This window comes from Ascaphus truei, chromosome 7, assembly GCF_040206685.1.
Source record: "Ascaphus truei isolate aAscTru1 chromosome 7, aAscTru1.hap1, whole genome shotgun sequence".
Lineage (NCBI taxonomy): Eukaryota > Metazoa > Chordata > Amphibia > Anura > Ascaphidae > Ascaphus > Ascaphus truei.
The window spans coordinates 51,759,504-51,787,416 of NC_134489.1; the positions used below are offsets into that span (position 1 = coordinate 51,759,504).

General features: G+C 43.1%; 1 protein-coding gene across 2 annotated transcripts in view; it reads right to left on the reverse strand.

The window, feature by feature from the left end:
- Nucleotides 1-1,756: 1,756 nt before the first annotated feature.
- Nucleotides 1,757-27,913, reverse strand: part of INPP1 (inositol polyphosphate-1-phosphatase) — a 30,698-nt gene continuing 4,541 nt past the window's right edge. For both annotated transcript variants that reach the window (XM_075608370.1, XM_075608369.1), the window contains 5 exons: nt 14,821-15,044; nt 13,733-13,793; nt 12,585-12,785; nt 8,766-8,940; nt 1,757-4,844 (listed from right to left, as the gene is read on the reverse strand). In XM_075608370.1, the coding sequence (XP_075464485.1) occupies nt 4,256-4,844; nt 8,766-8,940; nt 12,585-12,785; nt 13,733-13,793; nt 14,821-15,024 (1,230 nt within the window). In that variant the 5' untranslated portion in view covers nt 15,025-15,044 and the 3' untranslated portion in view covers nt 1,757-4,255. The remainder of the gene's footprint in view (nt 4,845-8,765; nt 8,941-12,584; nt 12,786-13,732; nt 13,794-14,820; nt 15,045-27,913) is intronic.

Below are 27,913 nucleotides of genomic sequence, written 5' to 3' on the forward strand. Positions count from 1 at the left end.
CACCTGGATCCCGCAGCAAATCCACTGCTTGCACACTGTGCCTCTTTGCCAGTGCCCACAGCCCTCTCCGCTGTGGCACTGCCAAACTAACACCTTCCTCACCTAAGGGTCACCTCCCTAGCTATGGCCGTCCCTCTTCAGTTACCCCCTGCCCTTCCTGGGAATTGGGGCCTGCCTGGGGATCTAGGGAGAACCCTTACCTCGGTACAGGAGCCACGCGCTCCCTGCACCCTTCCTACTCCTTCCTTCTCCTCTGCCTGACTGACGCATGCAAAGCCCGGGAAATGTATCTATATTCCCGGGCTGAGCTTCCTCCAGCCCTATTGGCCACTCTCAGGCACCTGATGCCTGTCTCCCTAAGCCTCCTGGGAATTGTAGTTCCCAGGGGCTGCCTAAAGCATTGGGGCCGCGTGCGCACTTGCCCTGCGCATGCGCGAACCCCTAATGGCCGCCTCAACTCCTCTTTTCCCTGTCCTGCCCTCGCGCGATCTCCCTGGGGCTTCCTTAGCTTTCTACCTCTCTCTGCGCATGCGCGACCTATCTGGGGCCTTCCCTGCGCCTGCCTGCTACCGCGCATGCGCAACCTAACGGCTGATGGCGGCGCCCTGCTCTCGGAGCCGCCCGAACCTCCAGGGATGCCGAGCGCTCCCTTCACTGGCCCCCACCCTCGTGAAGCGCCGGCGGGTCCACCGCTGCCTCCGGCGGCACCCGCGACCCCACGGCGCTTACGGCAGAAGGGCAGGGATTTTAAATTTACCTCGGGGCTACATATACATACACACACACACACACACACACACACACACACACACACACACGATAAAGGCCACCCCAATGATTTCATATATACTGCACATGTGCCCTATGAAATCTTTCAGCTACTGTGGTTGCAAATTTTCGAATTTCCTCCTCCCATATTACTTTTGGTCGTCATCTTGGTCTTTTGATAGTCCTTGGATTCCAGTCAAGTACCATATTTGCCCAACAATACTTCTTGCGATATGTCTGGCCCACAGAAATTTGAATTTCTTGATGTTACCGACTTGTTTGGTTTTGAACCCATTCATTCTTTTTCCTGTCTCTTTGGGTAATACCCAATATGCATCTGTCCATACTTCTGGAGTTGTCTGAAGCTTTTTAAATTTTCTGCATTTAGAATCCAAGTTTCACAGGTTCTAGTAGCCATATTCGTAGTGAAGTAATGTAGGTATATTGTAGGTTGTGATACCGTTATGGAAGCAACAGTATTGTTCTTCATAGATGAAATTCTAGTGTACAGAGATTTCAAAACCTCTGTGCACTATAATTTAATCTACGAAGAACTGTATTATTGGCCCCCTAAAAAGGAATCGCAACCTACAAAAACAATATATATATATATTTAAAAAAAACAAACATATTTTTATATTTTATTTACTTACTTTACAAAACACTGAAAAAACTTGATTTCCTAAATAAAAAATATAGCAAGTTTTTTTATAGTACCATAAAAAAGTAAAGTATCCAAATCACTATTAACAATTTATTTCAGTGGAAGTCCTAACAATCTCTCATCAGACCCCAGGGTTCCACAGGACAAAGGTCAGGAAACTTCAATGGATTACTAGGCAAATGGAGGATGGTCATTCTATATCCTCTGGAACGGTCATGCAGGCTGTTTACAGCTGAAAATCCTCATTGAACGTCCTGGACGGCTGCTTCGAACAATATGGAATGATCCCCAAATTCAGCAATAAACACACAGGCTCTTGAAAACTTCGTGTAATATATCCTTTATTTTCAGTAATTGGAGATACACTAGTGATACAACAGGACAAAATCATTGTTTTTAGAGTTGGTTACAAAAATACACTCTGGTTTTAAATACATGATGCTGCCTGTGATGTTCGAAATGACAAAAAAACGCAATTTCCCCCCCTATAAATTCACCACCATAATATTAAATATATGTAACAATTATATTATGTCTAAAATAAAATAGCTTTGAAATATTTTACTGGCATATGTTTACAGTCAGTATTTGCATGAAATCTTAATTTTCAAACAAAAATGGAACGCTAATTCTATATGTAAGTATTAGGAGTACTGTGCTAGACGCAGCAAAATAGGTGGTTTAAATAAATGAAGTAGCTAATAAAATAAATATAATTTTGAACGCTATGGGTAGAGAATAAATTACTGTCAGTTGAGAAAGCAATTAGAGAATATTTAAAGTTGAAAACATTATGATTAAACTATATAATTATGAAAGGATAAACATATCTGGAAAATAAGTAATTACGATATACTATTTATAGCAATAAAACATTTATTATACGGTTACTGTATCGGTTTACGGTATGATGGTTCTAATATGTAGAATATAACAGGAACTTTAGAGAGACCATAATTGCATAAATCGAAGTAGAGGCACAGTTCGGTTTGGCAAAGTACCTTTTCTCGGTTCACTAGATCTAGAACACGATAATACTGAATTCTTCAATAACAGTACTTTTAGAAGCAGCGTATATAACAGGATATTGATCCCAGCCTCAGACATTTACTCATGTGGCTCTAGGCATATCCCATTTATTTCAATGTATTTTAGTTTTATCCAACTGTAACTGGGTAGTAAAATATGGTTCCTTGTTTGATTCTCTCTTTTGTAGGTTGATATTCCAAACATAGCACAAGTGAAATGATGCTCCGATTCCACCTGAGGGGACTGAATAGTTGTGTAGCATAATTGAAAAGCATTTTGGAATGACATAACAGCTATAGCCAACGAAATTTCAACCCACGGCGCACTCCAGTGGTGAAATAACGAAATAGTCCCGCCCCCTTCTCTCACGCAGCCGACTCAAAACAATGGCTGCTTTTCCTGCTGATGCGTTGTGTATGTCTGGCTGCGGCAAGCAACGGGTTGCAATAACTCGGACTAAATTTGTAAACACAAGTTGTCACCATTATTTTAAATGGTATATGAAACATAATATAAATCTATTTGACAATTTACAAACATACACAATCTCTGCACGCTCTAACGCCAACACCCACCACATAATGAGATATATTTATATATATTTGTGTCAAAAGGAATGCTATTGGATGCGACCAAATGTATACAAAAGACAAACGTTCCCAATGCTACATCCAATAGGACAAAAAATATACAGTTCAATACTTAACGGTTTGTCTTCTCATAAGGGTCATTTAGTTCAACTTTGGCCAAAGCGTTGTAAGGCATTTGCAGGTCCTAACACTCTGAAAATTCTTATTCACGTCTGAAATGGAGGGAGAAAAGTCTCAATAGACCAGTATTCCACAGGTACATGATAAAACCTGCTACTGTAAACCAAGGGAGGAGGGTGACTAACCTCCAAACAACTGTTACCAGTTCACAAACATATATAAGATAAAGGGGTCATGCCTTAGATGGGCTGCAGGCTTACAACGCTTTGGCCAAAGAGTTTAACTAAATGACCCTTAGGCTAAGATTATAGTAGGCGCGCACACGACGGAGCACATGGCGTCACGTGTGCCTGTCGCCCGAGCGATGGGTGAACTGAGCTGGAGGCGATGGGGAGGCGTGGCGGACGTGTCACCAGGCTGGTTTGCCCTCATTGGCTGAACCGCTCATGTGACGCGGCCGCCACGCGAAAAAACAATAGTTTGTCTTTTGAAACATCTGCCGCGCGGTTGCTCTGCATCGTGATCGCGCGCACTATGGCCGGCCCCTAACAGCTGCTGCACTTTGTCACGCCTACTAAACTGCAAATCGCAGACTTACTTATGAGAAGACAAACCGTTCAGTATTTACTATATATTGTTTTAATATTCAATGTAGCATTTTATAATATAATTCTAGCCTTGCAACAAAGGCCTCATCTTCTGTTACTGTATAAACCCCTTCGTCTCTGAAGATAGAAAAATACAATTAATTTAGTAGACCTATTTTGGTATGCCAAATATTGTTCAAGAACTGTAGTGTTTAAGTTTACTGAAAGGTGCTACTCCATAAGAATGCTTCCTGAGCTGGAAGACCGCTTACTTCCCCATTCACCTGAATGGGCTGCAGTGTATTGACGCTGGAAGGGGTTTTATTGCAGAGCACTGCTTAATAAATATGGGCCTCCAAGTTTACATGCATCAATATTTAAGAAAAAAAAAAATCCCTTTCTAACTTAGTCTAAAGAGTATAGTAACAATAATATTGTAATAGATAGTATGTATGTAATACATGTAGCATACATGTATTTAGTAATATATGAACTGATCATGGTAATATGTTCACATTTTGAAAAGGAATGTTCTTCATCAAGAGGGCCATGAAGTCTTCTAGATGTTTTTCCGATCTGTAAGCCACAAGTCCTCCTTTATTAGCCCACCGGTCTGCCCCTGTTGCTCCTTCCACCTCCGCATTGTACAAGAGATTGGGCTTCTCTTGCAATCTTTTCTGCTGCCTTACAGTTTTCATGCACTCTGACAGGTCAAGTATACCCCCTCCGAGGGATCTCAGTATAGCATGAGGAGCACAGCAGTCCCACTTGAATGTTGTGTCTTCAGAAAAGACATAGAAATCCACTAGACCTTGTACCACGCAAAGGCATTTGTAACCAGCTCCTGCTGCGAAATGCAGGTCTTCTTTGCATACTGCAGTCAGAGAGGCAAGGATGTCCTTTGCTTCAGCTGAGCTTGTTACAGCCGAATAGGAGTGCTTTCCAGACTCTGACTTGTTTTTTTCGCTGTGCTGTGGACAAATGCTACTTGGCTTGTCATTGGCTTCTCCATTGGCAGCAGAAAATTGAAGCGAGCAGATGTTGGTATCCATATAGGACAAACCCCAATACCATTGACCTTTCCACCTGCAGGACAGGGAAAAACAGATATACATGAACATTAGCTAAAGTATACTGTATGTAGATTGGTTATCTAATCCTTTATTTGTTTATTTGATCTCATTGATACAGTAAGGGTGTTAAAGGCTGAACAGAGTAACGTCATAAATATAAATAGTCCTTAGTCCCAATGATGTCATAAGTATATATAATGCAGGCATGACATACAGTACAGATAAAACGGTTATGGGCTAAACTCTGATAAATGTAGTTTATCTACATTAAAGATAATAATAACAATAATAACAATAATAATACACAAACAATGAGCTCAAATATCATTAAATGGACGCTGTGAGTGAAGTTATGAAAGGTACTCAACAGTAGGGATTTTTAAAGGATTATACAAAAGTACTATGTCATCTGTTTGTTTAGGGGTATACATTGAGTATATGTATACATTTTATCATTACAATGCCCTGGTTTAAGTAGCAGATTTCGCATTAGGCCCAGGGCAGCAAAATTTGGGAGCGACAAATTTCCCTGCTTCATCATGACGTCTTCGTGCTCGCCGCCTCCAACAGTGAGCACGAGCCTGGACTGAAGGGGCTTTTTTCATGGGCGAGCACTACTTAGAAGTAATATAAGCAACTGCACAGCGCAGCAAAAACATTCCAATTATTTTTGAACACGCTGTGCAATTGCTTATACGAGGAGGGTGGCAGGCAGTGTCTGACTGCATCAAAGGGAGGTGCGGGCCTCCACCTAGGTGAGGAGAGGGGTATGGGTGTCTATCTCTTCATTTGCTTATATCACAGTGTGAGCCAAATATGTGTCAATTTGTACCAACAGACTGTACTAATTCTGTATATGTCCCTCGTCAATGCAGGCAGTCTCTCTATTGGTCTTGTTATATGCACGTGTCCCCCTATGTCATTTTTCCAACCATTCCCTGTGTGTCCCTTTTTGTTACTGCAGCACTCTAGCCGTGGCTGTGTCCCTGTCCCATGTATATGTATGTGTATGTCTGTTGTATCTCTGTCACCTATATTTGGTAATCAGGGCGCAGGGGGACCTCTTTCCCTCGTCGGGCCTCTAGTTGCAGCCTCTCCCTCCTGCCGATCCACACTGAAGTTGAGCCCAATCCGCGCAGTAAGGTAGGGGGTTGGAGTGTGTGTCGGTGTCCGACAGGACGGACCTCAGGACTCAACGGAGAGCAGCAGCACTGTAACCTCCCAGGGCCCCTTATTTTCTCACTATTCAGCTAGGGTTGCCAGGTGTCCGGTTTTGAACCGGACAGCCTGGTATTTGGCCCCTGCATCCGGTATAAAATGAACGGTAATACCGGGCATGTATGTGTCCTGTATTACCTCTCTCCGAACACAGGGTGGCTGCGAGGGGGCCGGCGGTCGGTGAGAGCAGTTGCCGCCATGCCCGGCTCTCCCCCGCTGCAGGCTTCTCTCTCCCTATCTGTCCAATGACAACTGCTCTGACCGGCCGCTGCCCCCCCCGCATCCACTGCCCCCCCTCTGCCCTTCCACAGCTACCGGCCCCCCCTCTGCATCCACTGCCCCCCCCCCCCCCCCACAGCCAACGGCACCCCGCAACCACTGTGCCCGACCTGACACCATCCCCAAGGTAAATCTGAATTTGATTGGGGAGCTGGGGGTACTTTGTATATGTATTGGGAAGGTGGGGGCATTTTTATATATAGTCGGGGGGTGTGGGGGCATTTTTAATATGTATTTGGGGGCATGTTTTATATGTATGGGGGGGTCGCATCTTTTACCATTGTGTCAAGTATTTTTGGACAAGCCACCTGGCAACCCTACTTTCAGCATAGAGACACAATCACCCCCAGGTGCCTTCCCTTCCCTGAGCCCGTGCCTGCTGCTTTTTCTGTGTGTTGGGGGTTGATGTTATTTTATGCGTGCTGCTGCAGGTGGGGGTGTTATTTTGTGTGTGCTGGAGGAGGTTATTTTGGGTGTGAGCTGCAGGGAGGGGGGGGGGGGGGAGTCATTGTGTGTGCTTCAGGGAGGGGTGGTGTTATTTTGTGTGTGCTGCAGGGGGCGGGTTATGTGGTGTGCTGGAGGGGGGTTTGCTTTGTGTGTGCTGCAGGGGGCGGGTTATGTGGTGTGCTGGAGGGGGGATTGCTTTGTGTGTGCTGCAGGGGGCGGGTTATGTGGTGTGCTGGAGGGGGGGTTGCTTTGTGTGTGCAGTAGGGGGTGTTATTTTGTGTTGGAGGAGTATTATATGTATTGGTCTCAGCTGTTTTGGAGGTTAGTGGCTCCTCCCTCCCAGAGTTTACGCTCGCCCCTCCCCACTTTCCAAGTAAGCAGTTCTTTCTTTGACATGCAGCTGGTTTTAACAGATCCAACGCTATCATTCTTCCTCTAACTATAGCAGTAAATAAGAATTTTAATCAGTTAGTGTTAGGACCCGCAATATTTGGTCATGCCATGAAGTGGCTTCCAGGTTTAAAATGCTTTGGCCAAGGGATTTAACTAAACGACCCTTTTCTCAAGAGCTATATAGGTATTTCACTATATATTTTTGTCATATTGGATGTAGCGTTAGGCTTCTTTGTTTATTGTAATATACATTTAGCCATGATATTATGTGGATTTTTTTTTAGAGCTTGCTGGGTATGTGTGTGTTTATTAAACATGTATTGGAAACTAGTCCCCAATTCAATAAGCTGTGGAGATGCTTCCTGTTGCCAGAAAAGAGGAGTTCAGCTCCATTCAAATGAACAAGATAAGATTTTCTCCACCACTGGGAAGACAATTTGACTACATATTGAATAGCGGCCACACTATTGCATTTCTTTTTAACAAGGTTGATGCTGAGTGAAATAATTGGTGGTCTATGTGTAGTAATGGTGCACACCCATAGTAACTGTACCATGGAGTAAGGACATGATAGTACAATAAAGACGCAAACCCACCCAAAATCATATAATAGAGGGGTAAATTACAAGTACCATCATAAACTCGTTCAAATAATCTGCTGATCTACAAACTATTTCAGTATATTAGTAATACTCTATGATTGCAAGTTCTTTTCCTAGGACCACCTGCTTGTGTGATGCTCCCACTATCAAGTGAAAGCATGGATATCGGACTGAAATGAAAGCTTAATTCTATGCTATCTGCCATGTTGCTCTATCACATGTAGCAAAGATTTTCTAAAGGGACATTCTTCCACTTAAAAAGGTTGTAGTAAGTTTAGGAGAGCTTAGGAAGAAGCCTTTCAAATAAAGGAAAACATACAGTTCCCTCGATATCAGACTAGCACCCTTATCTATCCACCTTTAAGACCCATCTTAAAACCCACCTCCTTAATGTAGCATATGAGTAGCTCCATGGGTGATACTATACACCCCCTTTTTTTTAGCATGTTCTTGTATAGCGCTACTAGTTTTACGTAGCGCTTTACAGAGACATTTTGCAGATACAGTCCCTGCCCCGTGGAGCTACAATCTATGTTTTTGGTGCCTGAGGCACAGGGAGATAAAGTGACTTGCCCAAGGTCACAAGGAGTTGACACCGGGAATTGAACCAGGTCCCCCTACAACATTCTCAGTGTCAGTCAGCGTCTTTACTCACTGAGCCGCTCCTTCCCCCCCTTGCAGATGCACTTACCAGAACACCCTCCTACTCTCGCTGTATGTTCTACTCTCTTCCCAGTTCGATTGTAAGCTCTTCGGAGCAGGGATGCCTTTTCCTAAATGTTACTTTTATGTCTGAAGCACTTCTTCCAATTATGTGTTTTGTATTATTTGTTATTTATATTATTATGTCACGTGTATTATTGCTATGAAGCACTATGTACATGGATGGCACCCACACACACACACACACACACACACACACACACACACACACACACACAGTTGCTACACTTCCTTTAGTAACCAAGATAAAAAATTAAGCTCTTGTTTTCTACCTGAGAGTTTTGGGATCCCTTGTGGCAAACGGCTGATTAATCACGCCCATTATTGGAAGTCCTGTGTCAATCTGGTAGACTCCAATTAATACGGTCACACACTGAAGTCCCTTAGGGTAAATTCCTTGATTTGGTTTAATGTCCATGGACCCCTTTATGTACTGATAAGTCGAGTCTGGAATCAAACAAAAAGGAGATATCAAGTTTTATTAACCTAAATTGTAAAAGAAACAAATAACTTTGCCACTTTGATGCTGAGGGCTAGAAATGAATGGTTAATTTCTTGTTTTAACCACATGCCCCCTTCTTTTCTCCCCTCCCCCCCCCCCCCCCCCCCCCCAGTCCCAGAGAGTCCTGTCACCTCCGTGGCCACGGCCCCCTCTGGCAATACACGTTCATGTAATTGCTCATGAGTGATCACATGATCTCAATGTCATTGCGGTGATGTCGACAGAGAGAAGGTGCTAACCTGTGCAGATTGAGATCTGCCCCTTGAAAACATGCTTAGTTCTATGACATATAGGGTGTCATAAGTGTCACTCGGTTAAATCATTGATACTTTCTTCACCAAAATCTGGCACCTGTAAGGAAGTTTGTAAACATAGTGAACAGAGACTTGAGATGGGTTTTATTGATTCTGGCTATTTCCTTTTGTCTGATGTCAACAAGTTTGCACAACCTGAAGCCCCATTCCTGGCTCCCTCCTCTTATCTTTATTGACTCTGTAATATGGACAGGGTGGGATAGGGGTAAAGAAAAGACTTGGTTCACAAACACTCCCAAAATGTAAGGGCCTGTAAGAGATACAATTTGCAATTACTTTCTAAAGAAACAAAATATGTAGCCAAATCTAGTTACATTCTATACAAAAATGTTTTTTGGCCGGCTACGTGAAACCTATAACTTCCTTGGAGACGCAGGAAATAATTCTAGGCAAGGAGTGTCCGCTTCATCCTTCGCCACAGCAGTTTTCCCCTGTGGTCAGAGATTGGCTCTGTTTTGGCTTTGTTGTGGGAAAAGTTAGTTGGGCTAAATTTATATGCCTACTTCAACTTTGAAGGTACAAACCTACATTGTCAGCCAGCTGAATTTCTTATGGGGCCTCTGAATGGGGGAAAAAAACCTTATCGTACCGTGTCCATACTCGAGAGCCAATAAAGTTAAGGGGAGGTGGGGAAAGGGGACCCTGGCTGTACAAGTACGTGAACACAAAAAGGGAGCAGCCAGAGGAAATCAAGCCCCACCAAGTCCAAGTTTAAAAAAATAAATAAATAATTATAGGTGTGAGCAAGAAAGAAAGATGTCCACCGGCACGTTGACTCAAGTGCAGATGTTAAGCATGGAATAGATACATACAAAAAGGGGACAACAGTGTATTAATAAAAGTTGTTAACCTGTTTAGACACTTTAAATTAAACTTGTACACTTACAGATTAGTGTGGTTTTCAATCTATAAATTAATTTCCACGTGGAGTTTCAGCGGTTACATCAAAAAGACGAGGCTAGGTCTCGTCTTATTCAGGATACGTGAAGACGGCACTTGACAAATCAGCGTTTGATGATAGCTTCCCAGCATGTGGTAGCGCCGGAGGACATCTTTCTTCCTTGCTCATATGTTGGAGGGACGTGGAAGTCTCTCCTGGACTTTGGCAGCTGGACTTAAGTATACCATATATTGGACTCTATACCTCCTCTCAATATATATTTAGTTTTGTATAAACACTATTTTGTATTAATTTCAAATTATTAGGTTAGTGTTGAGCGCTACTTTTTCTTCCTTTATGCACTTCTAGGGGTGAGATTTGGGTAAAAAGGGTATCAATTACCCACGAGACCACTGGCACGTCACTGGAATTAGTTCACTTTGAACCTGGTTGTTTTTACCCCTTTAATGAAGCAGCATTGAAATTGTACAATATTTCACCAAGCTTTGGGGTGGGTGATTCTTTAAAAAGGACAATCCCAGTAATCATGATTGTATGGTCATCTCCAACCAGCCCTCACTGGAAACCCTGTACTCACCATTATACAAGCTGATGACTAAAGACAAGATAGAGACGAATCTGGATAGTGTAGGATGACAGAGGACTTTGTCAAGATGGAAGTGGTTTACAGATGCCCTACCCAACAACTGAAAAGCAGCACCTGATCAGCATTCTCTGAGGCAACGTGGGTGTCCAACTAGTCTACCCAATATATAAAAGGGTGACAGAGGCTTTCTCCGATACGTATCCCTCATGGGCATATAGGAATATACTAGAGTAAACTTCTGCAGAAACCTAAAGGGCTTAAAATATGTTTTCCCAACAGGTACCCAGGATTGTTTACCATGTTGAATATGTGTTCATGTATTTATCAAAATTGATATTGATTCAAAGTTCTGGGAATAATAAAAAAAAAAATGAGAAGATCATGGGATGGGTGGACAGTTCAAAGACCTAGAAGAGACACACAGGCCAAAACCACATCACCAATTTAAAGGGAGGGGTCAACGTGTGTTTGTGCTCAATATACTCTACCAACCTAAGAAGCTTGAACGATTATGTATCAAATACATTTTCCTGTTTATGATGTAAACGCCAAGTGTCATTGTTTACCTGCTATATTTTCCTCAAATAAAGATATTTTAAAAAGGGGAAAAGAATAAAAACAAAAAAAAGGACAATCCCTCTTAAGACCAAAGTGAACAAATTGCTATGGCATGTTTACTAGGTTAAATAAAGGAGTTTGGTGACCAAAAAATAAACAGACGAGTATCAAGATTTTAAAATGAATTAGAAACGTTTAGCGTTTCTAATAGTAACCTAATAGTTTGGAAGCTTTTTTTTTTTTTTTTTAATCTCCATTGACTCTCTTTTGTAATAAACCTAGGAGTCTAAGGGTAAGAATAATAGTTAAAAAAAAAAAAAAAAAAAAAATAGTGTTGCAATTTATTGAAGGTTCCTTCAGTTGCAGTGCTGTGTTTTCAACAGCAGGGGATGCAAAGTTACACTGTAGAATTGTGTTAAAGCAGCATTTCATTGAAAATCCTATTGGTTGTTTAATAAATCAGTTTTGTACTATTAGATGATACTTGCCGCATTGTGTTTTATCCCTCCCCCCACCCCCACCCTTAAGGCCCCTTTTAATGATTTTGTATGTATTAAGCTTCCTTGGGTTGCTAAACCAATCATTTAGGAAGCCACACCACTTCCTGTTTTGAAATAGGCAGCCATATTGCGTGCCCTGGGGGACGAGGATCTTCACCAATCGATCACAGGAGAACAGATCGAGTGGCAGCTTAGATAGTTGCATTGCCATAAATGCTCCATTTTAAACTCCTGTACACCTACTATTTCAAACACATATCTACGATTGAGTTTTGTACATAGCATTTTATAATCCTCAGTGTTATTGAGGAATAATGTCTATGTTTTTATATTGGATCAGATACAACTGTAAGTACTTAAGTAATATAGTTGTAAGAACACTGTACATTGCAAGACCCATTTTTTTCATAATCAATATCTATGAATGTCAGTATTGTTACTCTACCTACTACTTAATGCGTTATTTCAGCTGGCACTTCAAATAAAAAAAGCAGATACAATTCAACTCTATCAAGATCTTACTTGACAAATTTACACTAGATTACAATGCATGCTATTTTATAACGGATACTTTTCAAATATCTGTACAGAAAATGAAAATGCGTTTTTAAAGAAAAACAAAACAAAAGAAACAATCGGACAAGCATACTGTACATGAAATAATTAGCATTAGTTCACAAGAAGATAAATTCTCACAGACTTCTTACCACGTTCAAAGTGTCTCACTTACCTATAGGGTCCACCCACATGGCTATGTCGCTCTGCGGAATGTTTACGTTAATAGCATCCAAAGCAGGGTCCGATAGCAGCACATCCTGATGAACAGCCCTCGCCAACACTTTTGATGCAGCCTCATTGCCATCAAGCACTTTACGCAGCAGTGAGGCAGTTTCTTCCTCTGTTGGACAGACCTGAACTAAAATCTTTTCTCCTGCACATAAAAGATGATGCAAATGTAAGTATCTATATCATAAAAGCAACAACCCCCAGCATGCCATCACTGACCTAGGTAATTATCTCGGGCAGCTCTAAGAGTTGCGGAAAGTGAAAAGGTACCATTCTCCAGACACAATTATTTTTCTTACATATTTTATTAAGGGGACACTGCTCTCAGTCCCTGAGTGTTACCTTTTCTTCTACAGGTCTCCAAAACAACCAGTAACTCTTATTTAACAAAAAGCTCTGGGTCATCACTTGGAATGCATAAAGCTGTTTGTTCTTAGTATTCAAATGTCCCAAGTTCGATAAAACCAGTAAACGAGGTAACAACGGCCCAAAAAGTTTTCACAACAGACATAAAAATACAAAAATAAATCAAATCTGAAAATGCTATTCTTAATTTCTATCTTATCGGACATTCTTATTAAAAGGTTAACAAAATGGACACTACAACAATTTAGAATAATATATATATATATATATATATATATATATATGTATATGTATATATATATCACACACTACTGTAGATCTATTCATAAAAACAATATACATGGAGCATACAGTAGAAAGATCTGCTGAAGGGGGATTTCATTATTGTGCTTTAAAAAAAACAGGACTGAGAATTGCATCTTTCATTGGTATTAAGCCATTTCATTGTCAACGGGTCTAGAACAAATAGTATTACAGTGTTCCTGGTGCTTGAAACACAAACGTGCTTTATCTTTTAATCAAAGTCTTCTGGCTACAAAACCCGATTTATTAATAGAGCAAATCCCAATATTTTTCTTTGGTAGATTGTGTAGTTTTGATTTCGGGAGAATTGAATAAATAACGGAATGCCAATATGCTGAATGAGACCTATTTTTTATGCAAATCATTTTTCTGTAAAATAAGTGTATTTTGGTAAAAAAAAAATAATGCATGTATAATACTCACCTAGCTCATTTGTAAATTCATTTGACTCTTCTCCAGCGATGTTTTTTTCTAAACCTGGAAACTGAATATTTTTTATGATAATTATTTATTCAATATATTATGTGCCTCTTACAGTAGCTAGATATAAATTATACGATTTTTATCCACTTAAATAAATCTTCAGGCAGCAGAGGGGCTATCATAAGGATTGGATTAATTGTAAACTAAGATTTAATTAAAATAATTTCAGAGTAGTGTTACAACAGTGACCAAAATATCACTACTTACAAATCTATACCACTTGTTATTTAAATGAAAAATGTGTTCACATTCTTTAATGTTCTACAGCATATATATTATAAATCAATTAAAATGTTGGCTAAGGAGGTAATTGTTTCACTTCTTTATGTAGGTAAAGAGCATCTCGTTTGAAAGCATGAGATACTGGTCTGTTTGTAGCCATTTTGGTGGGGGATGGTTTTTGGACATATAGAACAAATCCTATTATATTGGTGGTGTTCCACTGGTACATGGGGTGTGCTTATGGGTGTCACAGGGACTCTAGAAGCTGATAGGACCTCAATGGCCGGAACAGCAGGGAAGGAATGGATTGTTGGGGGTCAAGGGCTGAGGTCGGTAGCAGGAACTCACAAGCAGGAAACAGACAGGGGACAAGCCAGTACATAGGCAAGGACCTTTAATAAGTATCAGGACTCCACACGGAACAGAAGCATGGGCATAAGGAGTCAGGACACAAAACAAAGGCAAAGGAGGAACAGGAAACAGAAAACTATAAAGGACTGAGGACAGGAGCACCAAGAGGAGACAGACAGAGGAACCCAAGAGCAGACAGAAAACAGTAGCACACCTGGTGGACAGACAAGGAATAGAAGGGGAGAGGGAGAACTAGGAAAATATGTCAGGGCTATTCCCGACAATGGGATTATTCATTACCTGTAATAGAGGGAAAAGTATATAGCAGGCCAGGTAGAATAGTGGGTAGCCAAAATTGTGTGGTTTCCCACCCACCAAAGATCAATGCATACTGTAACTCTGCAGCCCTACTGAGTATCAGTATTTAACAGTTCCAGGTACTAGAAATTAATTACTTTTTTCCCCATGTCATGTTTTATAACTTCCTGGACCAAGACATCGGCGAGGGTTTTGAAATCGGTGAGAAATTTCTTATTCTTCTCCCCTTCTTTCTTTTCTTCGATTAAGAGCTTGAAGAGGGTCTCCTCTTGCCGGCAGGCACGAGCGATACAGCCCGCTTTCTCAGAGGCGCGTAACAGCTCTCGAAGGATCGCCGACATTTTTGAGCCTGGTTGTCAATCTATGGTAACAAAAAGGCGATAAAGAAAATCAAGCCAACATCTGGATATTAATGTAACAGGTTAAACGTTAAAGGTGTAGTGCCTCCTAGGGTCAAAATGAACAAAGAGCAACAGCATGTTAAGTCTGGGTAATCAATATGTCTTTTCCCAACCAACACACACACCTAAAAGTATTTTTACATATACTCTTAAAAAGTTAGTGTGCACGAATGGTAAACTGAGACATGGGAGCATTTCATTTCCTCTTCACCTTTTTAAAATCACTGACCTTTACCAGTCAAGACATCAATGGTTTGACCTTTTCATAGCTATCATGGTATGGAGAATGAAATTGTCACTGTCAATTTGAAACTAGAAATGCCATTACATAAATTACACACGATTAGTCAGTGATTTAACACTGATTTTTGCTAAATAAAGCATTGTCAGTTTCTGGCCATGCACTTCTTTAACCCAGGCTGTGCTGGAAAATCTGTGTAAAACAGCAGGCATAAATGTATAGGGAGCACGCACAGCCCTCTGTAAAATCAGAACCCATATCCACCACATCATAGATTGTCAGAGTGCTACTAGGATTGTGAACAAAAGAGAGAGTCCTAGTGCTACATCTAACGTAAGATAGATAAGTATTTAACCATATGATATTTATAAACAAGCATGTTGAAATGGATAAGCAAAAAGTGATAATACTGCGAGTGCTCATTTGAATGTCATTGCCCAGAATTACTATAGAAGGAAAACCTCGCTCTAAAACCCCTTGCTGGAGAAAGCGTGCTGCCTAGGGATAGTTCAAGGATGGTTAGATGTGTGTATCAAAGGAAATACACTAAAGAGTCCCTTTGGTAGGCGCACCGCAGACCTTTATGTTATAAATGGTCATGGGTGAAAACAGTGAAATATGTTCATTTTATTAAATTTTATTAAATCGTGGTGTATTTAAAACAGTACACAGTATAGTTCTATATACTGAATAAAAGATAGATAACTAAGGTCTATTCGTTCTCTCCCTTATGTCTCCTTTAGTTCTTGTATACTGATCTTTCTTTAGTTAAGCTCCAGGTCCCTGTCTCCCTGCCCCAGGCCCTAGTGTCCGTGTTATAGGTACATACACTGACACATGTCTTGTGTAGATATTGAAGGGGGTTCTATATTTCCTTAAGGGAATGGGTCAGGTTCTGGGTACTCCCTTGTAACTGTAAGTATAATTTATTTTTATTATTAGAATTCCCTGTATCCCTGTTCCATATATTGGTTTCCGTTATATGATATCTATCATCTGTGGCCACTACAGTTTCTGGTCTGTAAACATATAACGGAAACCAATATATGGAACAGGGATACAGGGAATTCTAATAATAAAAATAAATTATACTTACAGTTACAAGGGAGTACCCAGAACCTGACCCATTCCCTTAAGGAAATATAGAACCCCCTTCAATATCTACACAAGACATGTGTCAGTGTATGTACCTATAACACAGACACTAGGGCCTGGAGCAGGGATACAGGGACCTGGAGCTTAACTAAAGAAAGATCAGAGTACAAGAACTAAAGGAGACATAAGGGAGAGAACGAATAGACCTTAGTTGTCTATCTTTTATTCAGTATATAGAACTATACTGTGTACTGTTTTAAATACACCACGATTTAATAAAATTTAATAAAATGAACATATTTCACTGTTTTCACCCCTGACCATTTATAACATAAAGGTCTGCGGTGCGCCTACCAAAGGGACTCTTTAGTGTATTTCCTTTGATACACACATCTAACCATCATTGCCCAGAATCCCTGACTGCAGCGGAAGTATTGTTTGCTGAGAGATTATGGGGAAAAGCAGGTTTGTGGACCTGTCTGAGATATGAATGTGCTCATAAGTAGTATTTGTTGTACCGTGGTAGGGTTGTGTCACTTTTGTACTCACGCTAATTTACTTATAAAGGAATTATAGATGTGCAAAAACTAGAAATATGCTCCCACCCTTTCACTGCTGCCTCTGTTCTCACATGCTCTCTCACCCCTTGCGGCCCGAAGCTCCTCCTCCCTCCCTCCAAGTCGGCACTCAGAAGGAGGGGGGGGGGGGGATTTGAGAGCGCAAGGAGGGGGGAGGGGGAGAGCACGTAAGGGGGGGGTGGGGGGAGGAGAGAGCGTAAAAGGGGGGGAGGAGGAGAGAGCGTAAGGGGGGGGAGCAGAGAGCGTAACAGGGGGGGGGGAGGAGGAGGAAGGGTTGCAGACCTAAGACATGCAAATGAGCACAGTAATATGTCTATACACACACACACACACACAGTTAAAATTAATAATAAATAAAACATTAAAACAGCAAATCGGGCTGTTTTAAGTAATTTTGTGCCCCGTGTGTGTCAACTTGTGCTTTAAGTAATGCAAAAAGGAGGACAGAGGGAGGTGTTGCATGACGTATATTATAAAAGGATGTATCTAAGGCCGCGATTATACTGGTGGCGCGCGTGCGCCGCTGCGCACCACAACAAACTAATGAATACCAACGAAGGCGCACATAGTGCGCGCGATTCTCAGCCACACAAAAAAAATTGTCATTGCTGCGCGATGGCCGGGTCACGTCAGCTCAGCCAACGAGGGCGAACCGCTCACGTGACGCCACGCCTCCATCACCCCAAGCACAGATCAGATTCGCGCAAGCGACAGGCGTGCGCCACGTGTGCGCAGGAAGTACAATCTCAGCCTGCACCAACCTCACTGGATAAACACCTGAATCCCGTCAGCAAGACGTCTGACACAAGCAACATGTAAAAATAAATCAATAAAAAGCCAGACCCATTCTTCTTCTTCAAAATGTGCAAAGTTTTAAAATATTTAACATTAAAAAGAACAGTAAATGGTAAAATAAAGTTACATGGCAGTGTAATTTAGTTTACAACAACTCAATATACTGTATGTTGCATTGCAGGCCCCTCTGGCAGCCTAGGGGTTAAATACGTGAAACTTAAGTTAAATTATTCCATCCTAGCTGCCAAGAACAAAAATGACAAGAAATCATTGAGAACAGATGACAAAAGCCCCCCAAACCAATGGGTTAACCAATTACACCTTCTAATTTCAAGAAGTTTTCAGAGTCAAACATTTGATTAAGTCAACAACCTTGGCTGCAGGAACCACTTCTTAAACTGCGGGGCAGGCTAAACTGGGACGCGGTGCAACCAGTATAATTATACAGAGCAGGAAACCCAGTGAGGTACAACAAACAGAGCACAGCAGCAAAAATAGAAGGGCGACAATTAAAAACTATTTAATCTTCATGGTCGTCAGACAGAGGGAGTGGAATTGTTGGAAATTACATATAAAGCTCTGGGTGGTGGTCCACAGGAAGAGAGCCAGCCAGTACTGTTCATCTACAATTGCTGACTGCATTATCAACGATTACGGCTTCATGTTTACACCCCCCCTTATTTCTGAGCATATATTTTCTAAGTATATACCCCAGTCCTTCTCTTAAAGCAAGTTTATACATTCAAATCAGTTAAAAGACTGTTACTTTGTATTCTTGATCTGGAAGCACTGATCAACGGAACTTTGTTTCTATTTTTCTCACCAATTATACATAGACGTTGGGTTTGAGTATAAATGATCTGTTTCACATAGTTATCTTTAAAAACAAAAATAAATAAGAAATATGTTCTCTAACTCGTATTGGTCTTGCATTTCTCCAGCAACAATACAGCCAATAGTTGTGAGGAATCAGGGATCGCGGCGCCCGCGCCCTGGTTCCTCTGCTGATATATTCCCTCCTGCTGCCGTGGCGCGCACCTCTCGCCAGCGCCACTCACCTCCGTCAGTTCTGAGGGTTCCCCGTCGTCCTCGGCGTCCCCGGTTTCCAGCAGTACCTCACGCGGCCGCCATGTTGCTCGGGCGCGCGCCGGGCGAAGTTAATTTATTCACTGCTCTGACAGTGAAGACCCGCCCCCAATACAGAAATATGATCTCCTGTCAAGACAAGAGTCCTCACCTGCCTGCCAATCAAGGGAACCTATCCAGGATGGCTCCACGCAGTCCTCCAGGTCTGCCTTCACTTCTGATTGGTCAGCCACACTTTATAATGCCAGTCCTTCCTATCATTCATTGCTCGACATAGTTTTCACTTGGATTACTACTCTGGCGTTTTCTCTCTCATTCACTCAGGTTACGACTTGGCTTGGCGGACGTCTCTCTCTGGCTCTAGACCCCTGCTTGGACAAACGACCTTCCAGAATTCTCCAATCCCAGACCTTGGCTAACGGCAACGACAACGGCATTCTACACCGGTACCGGCAAGTATTGCTAGCGAAATACACCTGGCCTGGCAACGCCAAAATCACCACACTCCGGACACGCTCCCTTTGCTGCGGGTGCGTGCTTCTATACGTTCCTCACCTCAGTGAAAGGAACGGGTCTGGTCTGCGGGCAGCACCGGCGTAACATTATGTCGAGCCCACAAGACGCAGACCAGACTGTGGACTCTATGATGACGGCCATGTACCAACAAATACAGGCCTTAACGGATCAAGTGGCTCTCCTCTCCCAACAGGTATCGGACCGCCCTTTACAGGCTCCGCCTGCGGCTGCACCCCCGGCGCAGCCTGACTTATCTTCCACTTCATTTTCAGTTCCAAAGATTCCGGCTCCAAGGCCCTACGCAGGGGATCCACACACCTGTCGTGGCTTTCTCAACCAGTGCGAGATCCAGTTCGAGATGGCTCCCCAGCTGTATGCTACTGGCCGGAAAAAGGTAGCCTACGTATATAGTCTGCTCACAGGTAATGCACTGGCATGGGCTTCTCCGATCTGGGAACTACGCCCTGATATTACCCGCGATTACGCGGCCTTCAGACGGGACTTTCGACAGGTTTTTGATATCCCCGCACGTCAAGAGACTGCTTCTGATACCCTGCTAGAGCTTACACAGGGACGTCGGCCTGTGGGTCAATACGCCTTGGAATTCAGAACCGTAGCAGCTGAGACTCATTGGGGTCAGGAGGCTTTAGTCGCCGCCTTCTGGAAAGGTCTATCGGAGTCTCTGAAGGATGAACTTGCTTCCCACATCAGGCCAGAGTTACTGGAGGATCTCATCACCCTGGCTACTCGTATGGATCAGCGCCTTCAGGTACGCCGCGCTCAGCGTCAGCTTCCCCGGGCTACGCCTTTTCGTGCTTCCTTTTCCAGGTTCTCTACTAACCAGAGACCCGTCGTATCCCCGTTACCGGCGCTGGAGGCTCCAGAGCCGATGCAACTTGGAGTTCAGCAACCTCGGGTACCGTCACGACAACTTCGCTCTACTGGGGAATCGTGCCATCATTGCGGAGCTTCTGAGCAGCGTACCCGTAACCATCCTCCATCTCCGGGAAACGACTAAGCCCAGTGAGTACGAAGGGGCGCTCTCTGGGTACTGAATCTCCTTGTCCCCCTCCAAGAAGGGAACTTCCCAAAAGATTGACTATTCCCGTCTCCCTTTCAGGACCGACTTTCCGCACCTCCACTGCTGCATTTATCGATTCCGGCGCAGGAGGGAATTTCATAGATCAAACCTTTTCTGAGCAAAATCAAATTCCGCTTTCCAGGAAGGACTCTCCCGTTGCCTTGGTCGGGATTGATAATCGACCTCTCACCCCGGCTTATATCTCCTTAGAGACCGGACCTATCACCCTTTCTACTCATTCTCACAAAGAGACTCTGGGTTTTGATGTTATTCATGCCCCAGGAACACCTATCACGCTTGGCTTGCCCTGGTTACAGAAGCATAATCCACTCATCGATTGGGTGTCTCCTAACCCTATTAACTGGAGGTCAAGGTCAGAGAAACCTTTTCCCTCTATCAAGCAACCATCCTTTCTATTAGCCAATACATCAAGTTCTCTGAGGGAGTTGCCTTCTCCATACGCCGAATTCTTGGACGTTTTCAGCAAGGCTCAGTCTGAACTTCTACCTCCTCATCGTTCCTACGATTGTCCGATTGATCTGGTACCTGGTTATACCTTGCCGAAAGCCAAATCTTATCCTCTCTCGTTGCCCGAGACCAAAGCTATGGACGAATATATTCGTGAGAATCTTAAGTGGGGCTTCATACGTCATTCCAATTCTCCTGCGGGGGCTGGATTCTTCTTTGTCAAAAAGAAAGATGGTACTCTCAGACCATGTATTGATTACCGGGGTCTGAACCATATCACGGTGAAGAATCGTTATCCACTCCCACTCATCTCCGAACTCTTTGATAGACTTCAGGGGGCCAATCTCTTTACTAAACTGGATCTCTGTGGGGCATACAACCTCATCCGCATCCGGGAGGGCGATGAATGGAAGACTGCCTTCAACACCCGTAGCGGACACTACGAATATCTAGTGATGCCCTTCGGGTTATGCAACGCACCGGCAGTTTTTCAGGACTTCATCAATGACATCTTTCGAGACGTTCTTAATATATTTGTCATTGTATACCTGGATGACATCCTTATTTTTTCTCAAAACTTACAGGATCATATCATCCATACGAAGTTTGTGCTTTCACGCCTCCGCGAGAACCGGTTGTTTGCTAAAATGGAGAAATGCATTTTTCATCAGTCTACCACTTCTTTTCTCGGATACATCATCTCCAACAAAGGTTTGGCCATGGACCCAGAGAAGCTAAAGGCCGTCGTGGATTGGCCACAACCCAATTCCCTCAAATCTGTTCAACGGTTTTTGGGTTTTTCTAATTATTACCGGAAGTTTATCCACAACTTTTCCACCATTGTCGCTCCTATCACGGCACTGACCAAAAAAGGTGCAGACCCTTCATCTTGGTCTCCAGAAGCTGTCACGGCATTCGAGACACTGAAACAAACTTTTGTCTCTGCTCCCATCCTTCGACACCCTAACACGAATTTCCCCTTCACCTTAGAGGTTGACGCTTCGGACTGTGGGGCTGGGGCGGTTCTGTCGCAGAAATTTTCTTCCCAGGATAAACTTCATCCTTGCGGGTTTTTCTCCAAAAGATTTTCATCGGCAGAAAGGAATTATGACGTGGGCAATAGGGAACTTTTGGCCATCAAAATGGCTCTTCAAGAATGGAGACATCTTCTGGAGGGGTCAAAAGAGCCATTCACCATCCTTACGGACCATAAGAACTTATTATACATTGAGAATGCTCGTCGCTTAGGTCCTCGCCAAGCTCGCTGGTCGTTATTTTTCTCTAGATTCAATTTTGTTCTCTCATACATTCCCGGCACTAAGAACGTCAAGGCGGATGCTCTCTCCCGGCAATACTCTTCTGAAGAGAGATCAGAGAAAACCACTGAGTTCATCCTCCCTAAACAAAGAATCTTAGCAGCTGTGGCATTCAAGAATCTGGAGAGGATCATCAAATCTCAAGAGAACCTCCCGTCCGGTCTGGTGGTTCCTAAAGACTCTTTGTATGTGGAACCCAAATTTATCCCTGAAATACTGGACTGGGGACACGCCGTCCGTTCGGCAGGGCATCCTGGATTCAAGAAAACCTTGGACCTCATCCGTCGTACCTTTTGGTGGCCCAATATGGCTAAAACCATTCTGGAATTTACACGGTCCTGTCCGGTATGTGCGCGTAACAAGATTCCTCGTCAGAAACCTCAGGGTCTTCTCTTACCTTTACCTATTCCGGAGCGTCCCTGGTCCCACATTTCGATGGATTTTATTGTGGAGTTGCCTAGGTCGAATGGCATGAATACCATTCTTGTGGTAGTAGATCGGTTTTCCAAGATGGCACACTTTATCCCTCTCAAAGGATTACCCTCCTCACCCGCCCTTGCGGATATTTTTGCCAAAGAGATTTTCCGGATCCATGGGATTCCTACATCCATCGTGTCCGATCGGGGTTCCCAGTTCGTCTCCAAGTTCTGGAGAAATTTCACCAAGAGACTAGGTATCTCGTCTTCCTTTTCTTCGGGATATCACCCTCAATCCAACGGACAGACCGAGAGGGTTAATCAATCCCTCGAGAAATACTTAAGGTGCTTCGTCTCTAATTCTCAGGATGACTGGGCAGAATTACTTATCTGGGCTGAGTAAGCATTCAATTCTTCCAGGAATGAGTCCACCCACGAGACTCCCTTCTTTATCAACTACGGATTCCATCCGGCTCGCCTACCTATTACTAAAGAATCCTCTGGGGTACCAGCCGTGGACGAACATATTGCTCTCCTACAAGACTCTTGGTCCAGAATACAATCTGCATTACAAAAAGCATCCTTGACATCTAAAAATCAGGCTGATCGTCACCGTCGTCCGGCACCCGAATACAAACCCGGGGACAAGGTTTGGCTATCTTCCAAAAACATCCGTCTCAAAACGCCTTCCCTCAAATTGGCTCCTAGGTTCCTGGGTCCCTTTTCCATTTTGGAGCAGGTTAATCCGGTTTCTTTTCGACTCCAACTTCCTCAAAGCATGAGAATTCCGAATGTCTTTCACACCTCACTTCTCAAACCTTTTATCTCCAGTAGCCTCTTTCCGGATCACACTTCGAAACCAGATCCTGTGATGGTACAGGGTAACGAAGAGTATGAAATACAGGCTCTACTGGATTCCCGTCTTTCAAGAGGTAAAGTCCACTTCTTGGTCCACTGGAGAGGTTTTGGACCCGAAGAGAGGTCATGGGTACCCCTGAAAGATATTCATGCGCCAGGACTCCTCAAACGCTTTCGTAAGAAGTTTCCATCAAAACCATGGAGGGATCGTCCTGAGGTCGATCCTGAAGGGGGGGGTACTGTGAGGAATCAGGGATCGCGGCGCCCGCGCCCTGGTTCCTCTGCTGATATATTCCCTCCTGCTGCCGTGGCGCGCACCTCTCGCCAGCGCCACTCACCTCCGTCGGTTCTGGGGGTTCCCCGTCGTCCTCGGCGTCCCCGGTTTCCAGCAGTACCTCACGCGGCCGCCATGTTGCTCGGGCGCGCGCCTGAACAGCGCGCGCCGGGCGAAGTTAATTTATTCACTGCTCTGACAGTGAAGACCTGCCCCCAATACAGAAATATGATCTCCTGTCAAGACAAGAGTCCTCACCTGCCTGCCAATCAAGGGAACCTATCCAGGATGGCTCCACGCAGTCCTCCAGGTCTGCCTTCACTTCTGATTGGTCAGCCACACTTTATAATGCCAGTCCTTCCTATCATTCATTGCTCGACATAGTTTTCACTTGGATTACTACTCTGGCGTTTTCTCTCTCATTCACTCAGGTTACGACTTGGCTTGGCGGACGTCTCTCTCTGGCTCTAGACCCCTGCTTGGACAAACGACCTTCCAGAATTCTCCAATCCCAGACCTTGGCTAACGGCAACGACAACGGCATTCTACACCGGTATCGGCAAGTATTGCTAGCGAAATACACCTGGCCTGGCAACGCCAAAATCACCACACTCCGGACACGCTCCCTTTGCTGCGGGTGCGTGCTTCTATACGTTCCTCACCTCAGTGAAAGGAACGGGTCTGGTCTGCGGGCAGCACCGGCGTAACAATAGTGAACTGTGTATCATCTGTATTGTGAAATACATATGGCCGCCGGCTTCTGGCGAGTCAGTGGATAAAGATAACATCTGTTGACCATGAATCTTTACTACAAAGTGCAAGGACAATCATTTTTGGACCAGAAGGTTAGCCCGCCATGATTCTGCAGCCAGAATGTATTTTCACAAATATACCGTTTTATTATTATTAATAAAAAAATAATGTTCATATTAGTGTTGGAGATAAGAATGTGCCATGTTAAATAGGATCCTGCTTAGCTTCTTTTTACAAAACAACAACATATTTGCTTCTGTGAGTTCCAACAAAAATTACGTTATTTACCAATAAAGTAGTTCTTGAACTGCAGTATTTATAACCATTTCAAATATGGTATTTCATTATCATAATCATTGGAATAATGACAATGGACAAGAATGGAACAAGTGCTGAAAAGGTTAAACTTTTTCCACATACACTATGCCCTGAGTGCTCACGCCCCACGCCCCACTCCCTACTGTACCAACAGAGGGACATCACCCTACACACAGAGGGAACAATACAAAGCCTCAAAAACACAGTAAGAAAGCAAAAGTGGACAAACTACATTCTTGTTCCTACAAACAGAGGGCACAGAAACCCATTTACCCCAATCCCGCTGCCACAGCTGCACACATCAAGAAAGAGAGATAACAGAGGGGTGTGTGGATGAGCGAGTGTGTAGAGAAGATATAAACGCTAGTTTAGAGAGCTAGTACAGTAGCTCTCAGAACTAAGCAGTGTGTATACTCCTTGCGGTTTGAAGCAGATATTCTGGCTGTAAATACATCACTTCAATAAACCATCATCTTCTATCAATTGTAGCCCTAATCTTCATCCTTTCCCAACAAAAAAAACTCACCGCCTGATGAAGCAGGGTCACATGCGAAACGCATGGAGACTGAAGTCTTCATTCTTACTTTGATCTGACTGGATCCGCGACGGTTCATCCAGAGAACCAGTGCACAGGGTCTCTGTTGACTCACTGTCATCCATCGCAGGATTTCCCACTGATTGAGCAGCCTGTTGCAGTTTCAATTCTAAATTTTAGATACTTTTGTGTGTTTTTAAATTAGATTTTCACAACTCACCTTGGATGCGCTGTGTCTTTTTCCCTTTGCAATCTCCGAGATCCGGCTGGATCTGCCTGGCGAGCGAGTGGAGTGCTCACACAAGATTTCAAGTTGCAATTAAGGTTAAGAAGGTGGTGTGTGTCTTTCTAACGATTTTCATGGAATTTATTGGAGTCTAGCGCAAGTGGAAATTATACACACAAGTATAATATATATATATATATATATATATATATATATATATATATATATATATATCTCATGTAATGCTCCTTTACCTTTTGTTGGCAAAAGGACCAGAAATATACCGATAACAGAGATTTGTGAATCTAGGCAAACTCAGGACTCACAACGTGGTTATCAAAGTCAGCAGCGCACATTGTGTTCCAAGAGCGAGAGTCCTGTTTTACTAGAGTACCAGGTGCTATACAGTACATACTTTCCAAACACACCTTGAGGCTGAGTCCCCAGTAATGTCTGTGCCACGCGCGCCCGGCGGGTGGGAGGGGGGGCGTCGCGTGCACAGCGCTAACCGCGATCTGCGGTCTGACAGGGAAGCTTGCGACGGGAGGAGGCGTGGTCTGGGATTTGCGGGGGCGGGGCCATTACATCACGCGGCTGGTTCGCCCTCATTGGGTGAACCGCCGGTGGGGGCGTGGCCACGCCCCCGTCGTAAGGTTTGAACTCAATTTGATGGAGTTGGGAAAAACCTTGCAGCACGGCGCGACTGCACCTTCTGCGTGACGGTGCGTACTGGGCCCAGCCCCATTACACGCACAGTGCACGCCGCGCCGTGCGCACAGGCTTTTACTGGGACCGCCGCATGAGACAACATGTGAAACATGGTGGGATGAAACTCATGACTGGGCAGTTAATTTAGAGGGTTATTCCCCTTTTCAGAAGGATCGAGCAAATAGAAGAGGAGGATGAGTATGCTTATATGTTAAACCGGAGCTAAAACCTATTATAAAGGGAAGATGTTTATGAAGGGAATTATGAAAATGTAGAGACTTTGTGGATAGAAATTAGCAGTGGAGGTAAAAGTACAAAGAAAAAAAGGTTTGTACGGATATAAACCACCAAATATCGGTGAGATTGAGGAAGCTAAAATACTTTTGCGAATGGAGAAGGCATCAAAACTGGGTCATGTTTGCATAATGGGTAATTTTAATTATCCAGACAGACTGGGGCAATGAGATTAGCATTATAACAAAAAGGAAACAGGTTTGGGGGGTATTTAAAGACAATTATATGACCCAAATTATTGAGGAACCAACCAGGAGAGGGGCAATACGGGATTTGGTAATAATCAAACAATGTAGAAGTAATAGCAAATATTCAAGCCCTGGAACATTTGGGTAACAGTGATCATAACATGGTCTCATTTGAAATAAATGATCAAAAAACAAATTACTTGGGTTCAACAAAGACCTTAAACTTTAGAAAGGCAGATTTTAATAAACTGAGGACTAAACTACAAGTAATACATTGGGATGATGATTTTGCAGGGGAAAAAAATGTAGAAGATAAATGGGCAGTCTTTAAAACATTGTTAGAAAAGCATACTTATCAGTGTATACCCTTGGGTAATAAGTATAATAGAAATAAGTCAAAACCAATGTGGCTAAATAAACAGGTAGGGAGGAAATGGAAAAGAAGAGGCAGACGTTTAGATTCTTGAAGTCAGAAGTGATGCAGGCATTGTATCAGAATTATAAGGAAAGTAACAAAAATTGCAAAAGGGCAATCAAATTAGCAAAAATGGATCATGAAAAAAAAAAGGATTGCAATAGAAAGTAAGATCAACCCTAAAAAGTTATTTAAGTACCTTAATAAACAAACAAAAAATAATCAGAAAAGAAAATATAGGACCCTTTCAGTATGAGATGGGAAGGCAGATTATTGGAGATAAGGAAAAAGCAGAGGTATTAAACAAATTATTTGCCTCCGTGTTTACCAGGGAAAAATCAACCTCCGTGTTTACCAGGGGAAAAAAATCAATATCAATAGTAGTGCAGGAGGAAGCCACAACCTCCACATTAATGAACAATTGGTTAACTGAGGAAGTACTTCATAGGCGGCTTGAAAAAATTAAACTAGATAAGGCACCTGGCCTCGATGGCATACATCCAAGAGTTCTTAAGGAGTTAAGTTCAGTAATAGCCAAACCATTACATTTAAAATTCAAGGACTCCATTTCCACAGGCTCACTACCACAAGATTGGCGTAAAGCAGATGTGGTGTCTATATTTAAAAAAGGAAGCTAGATCACAACTGGGAAATTACAGACCTGTAAG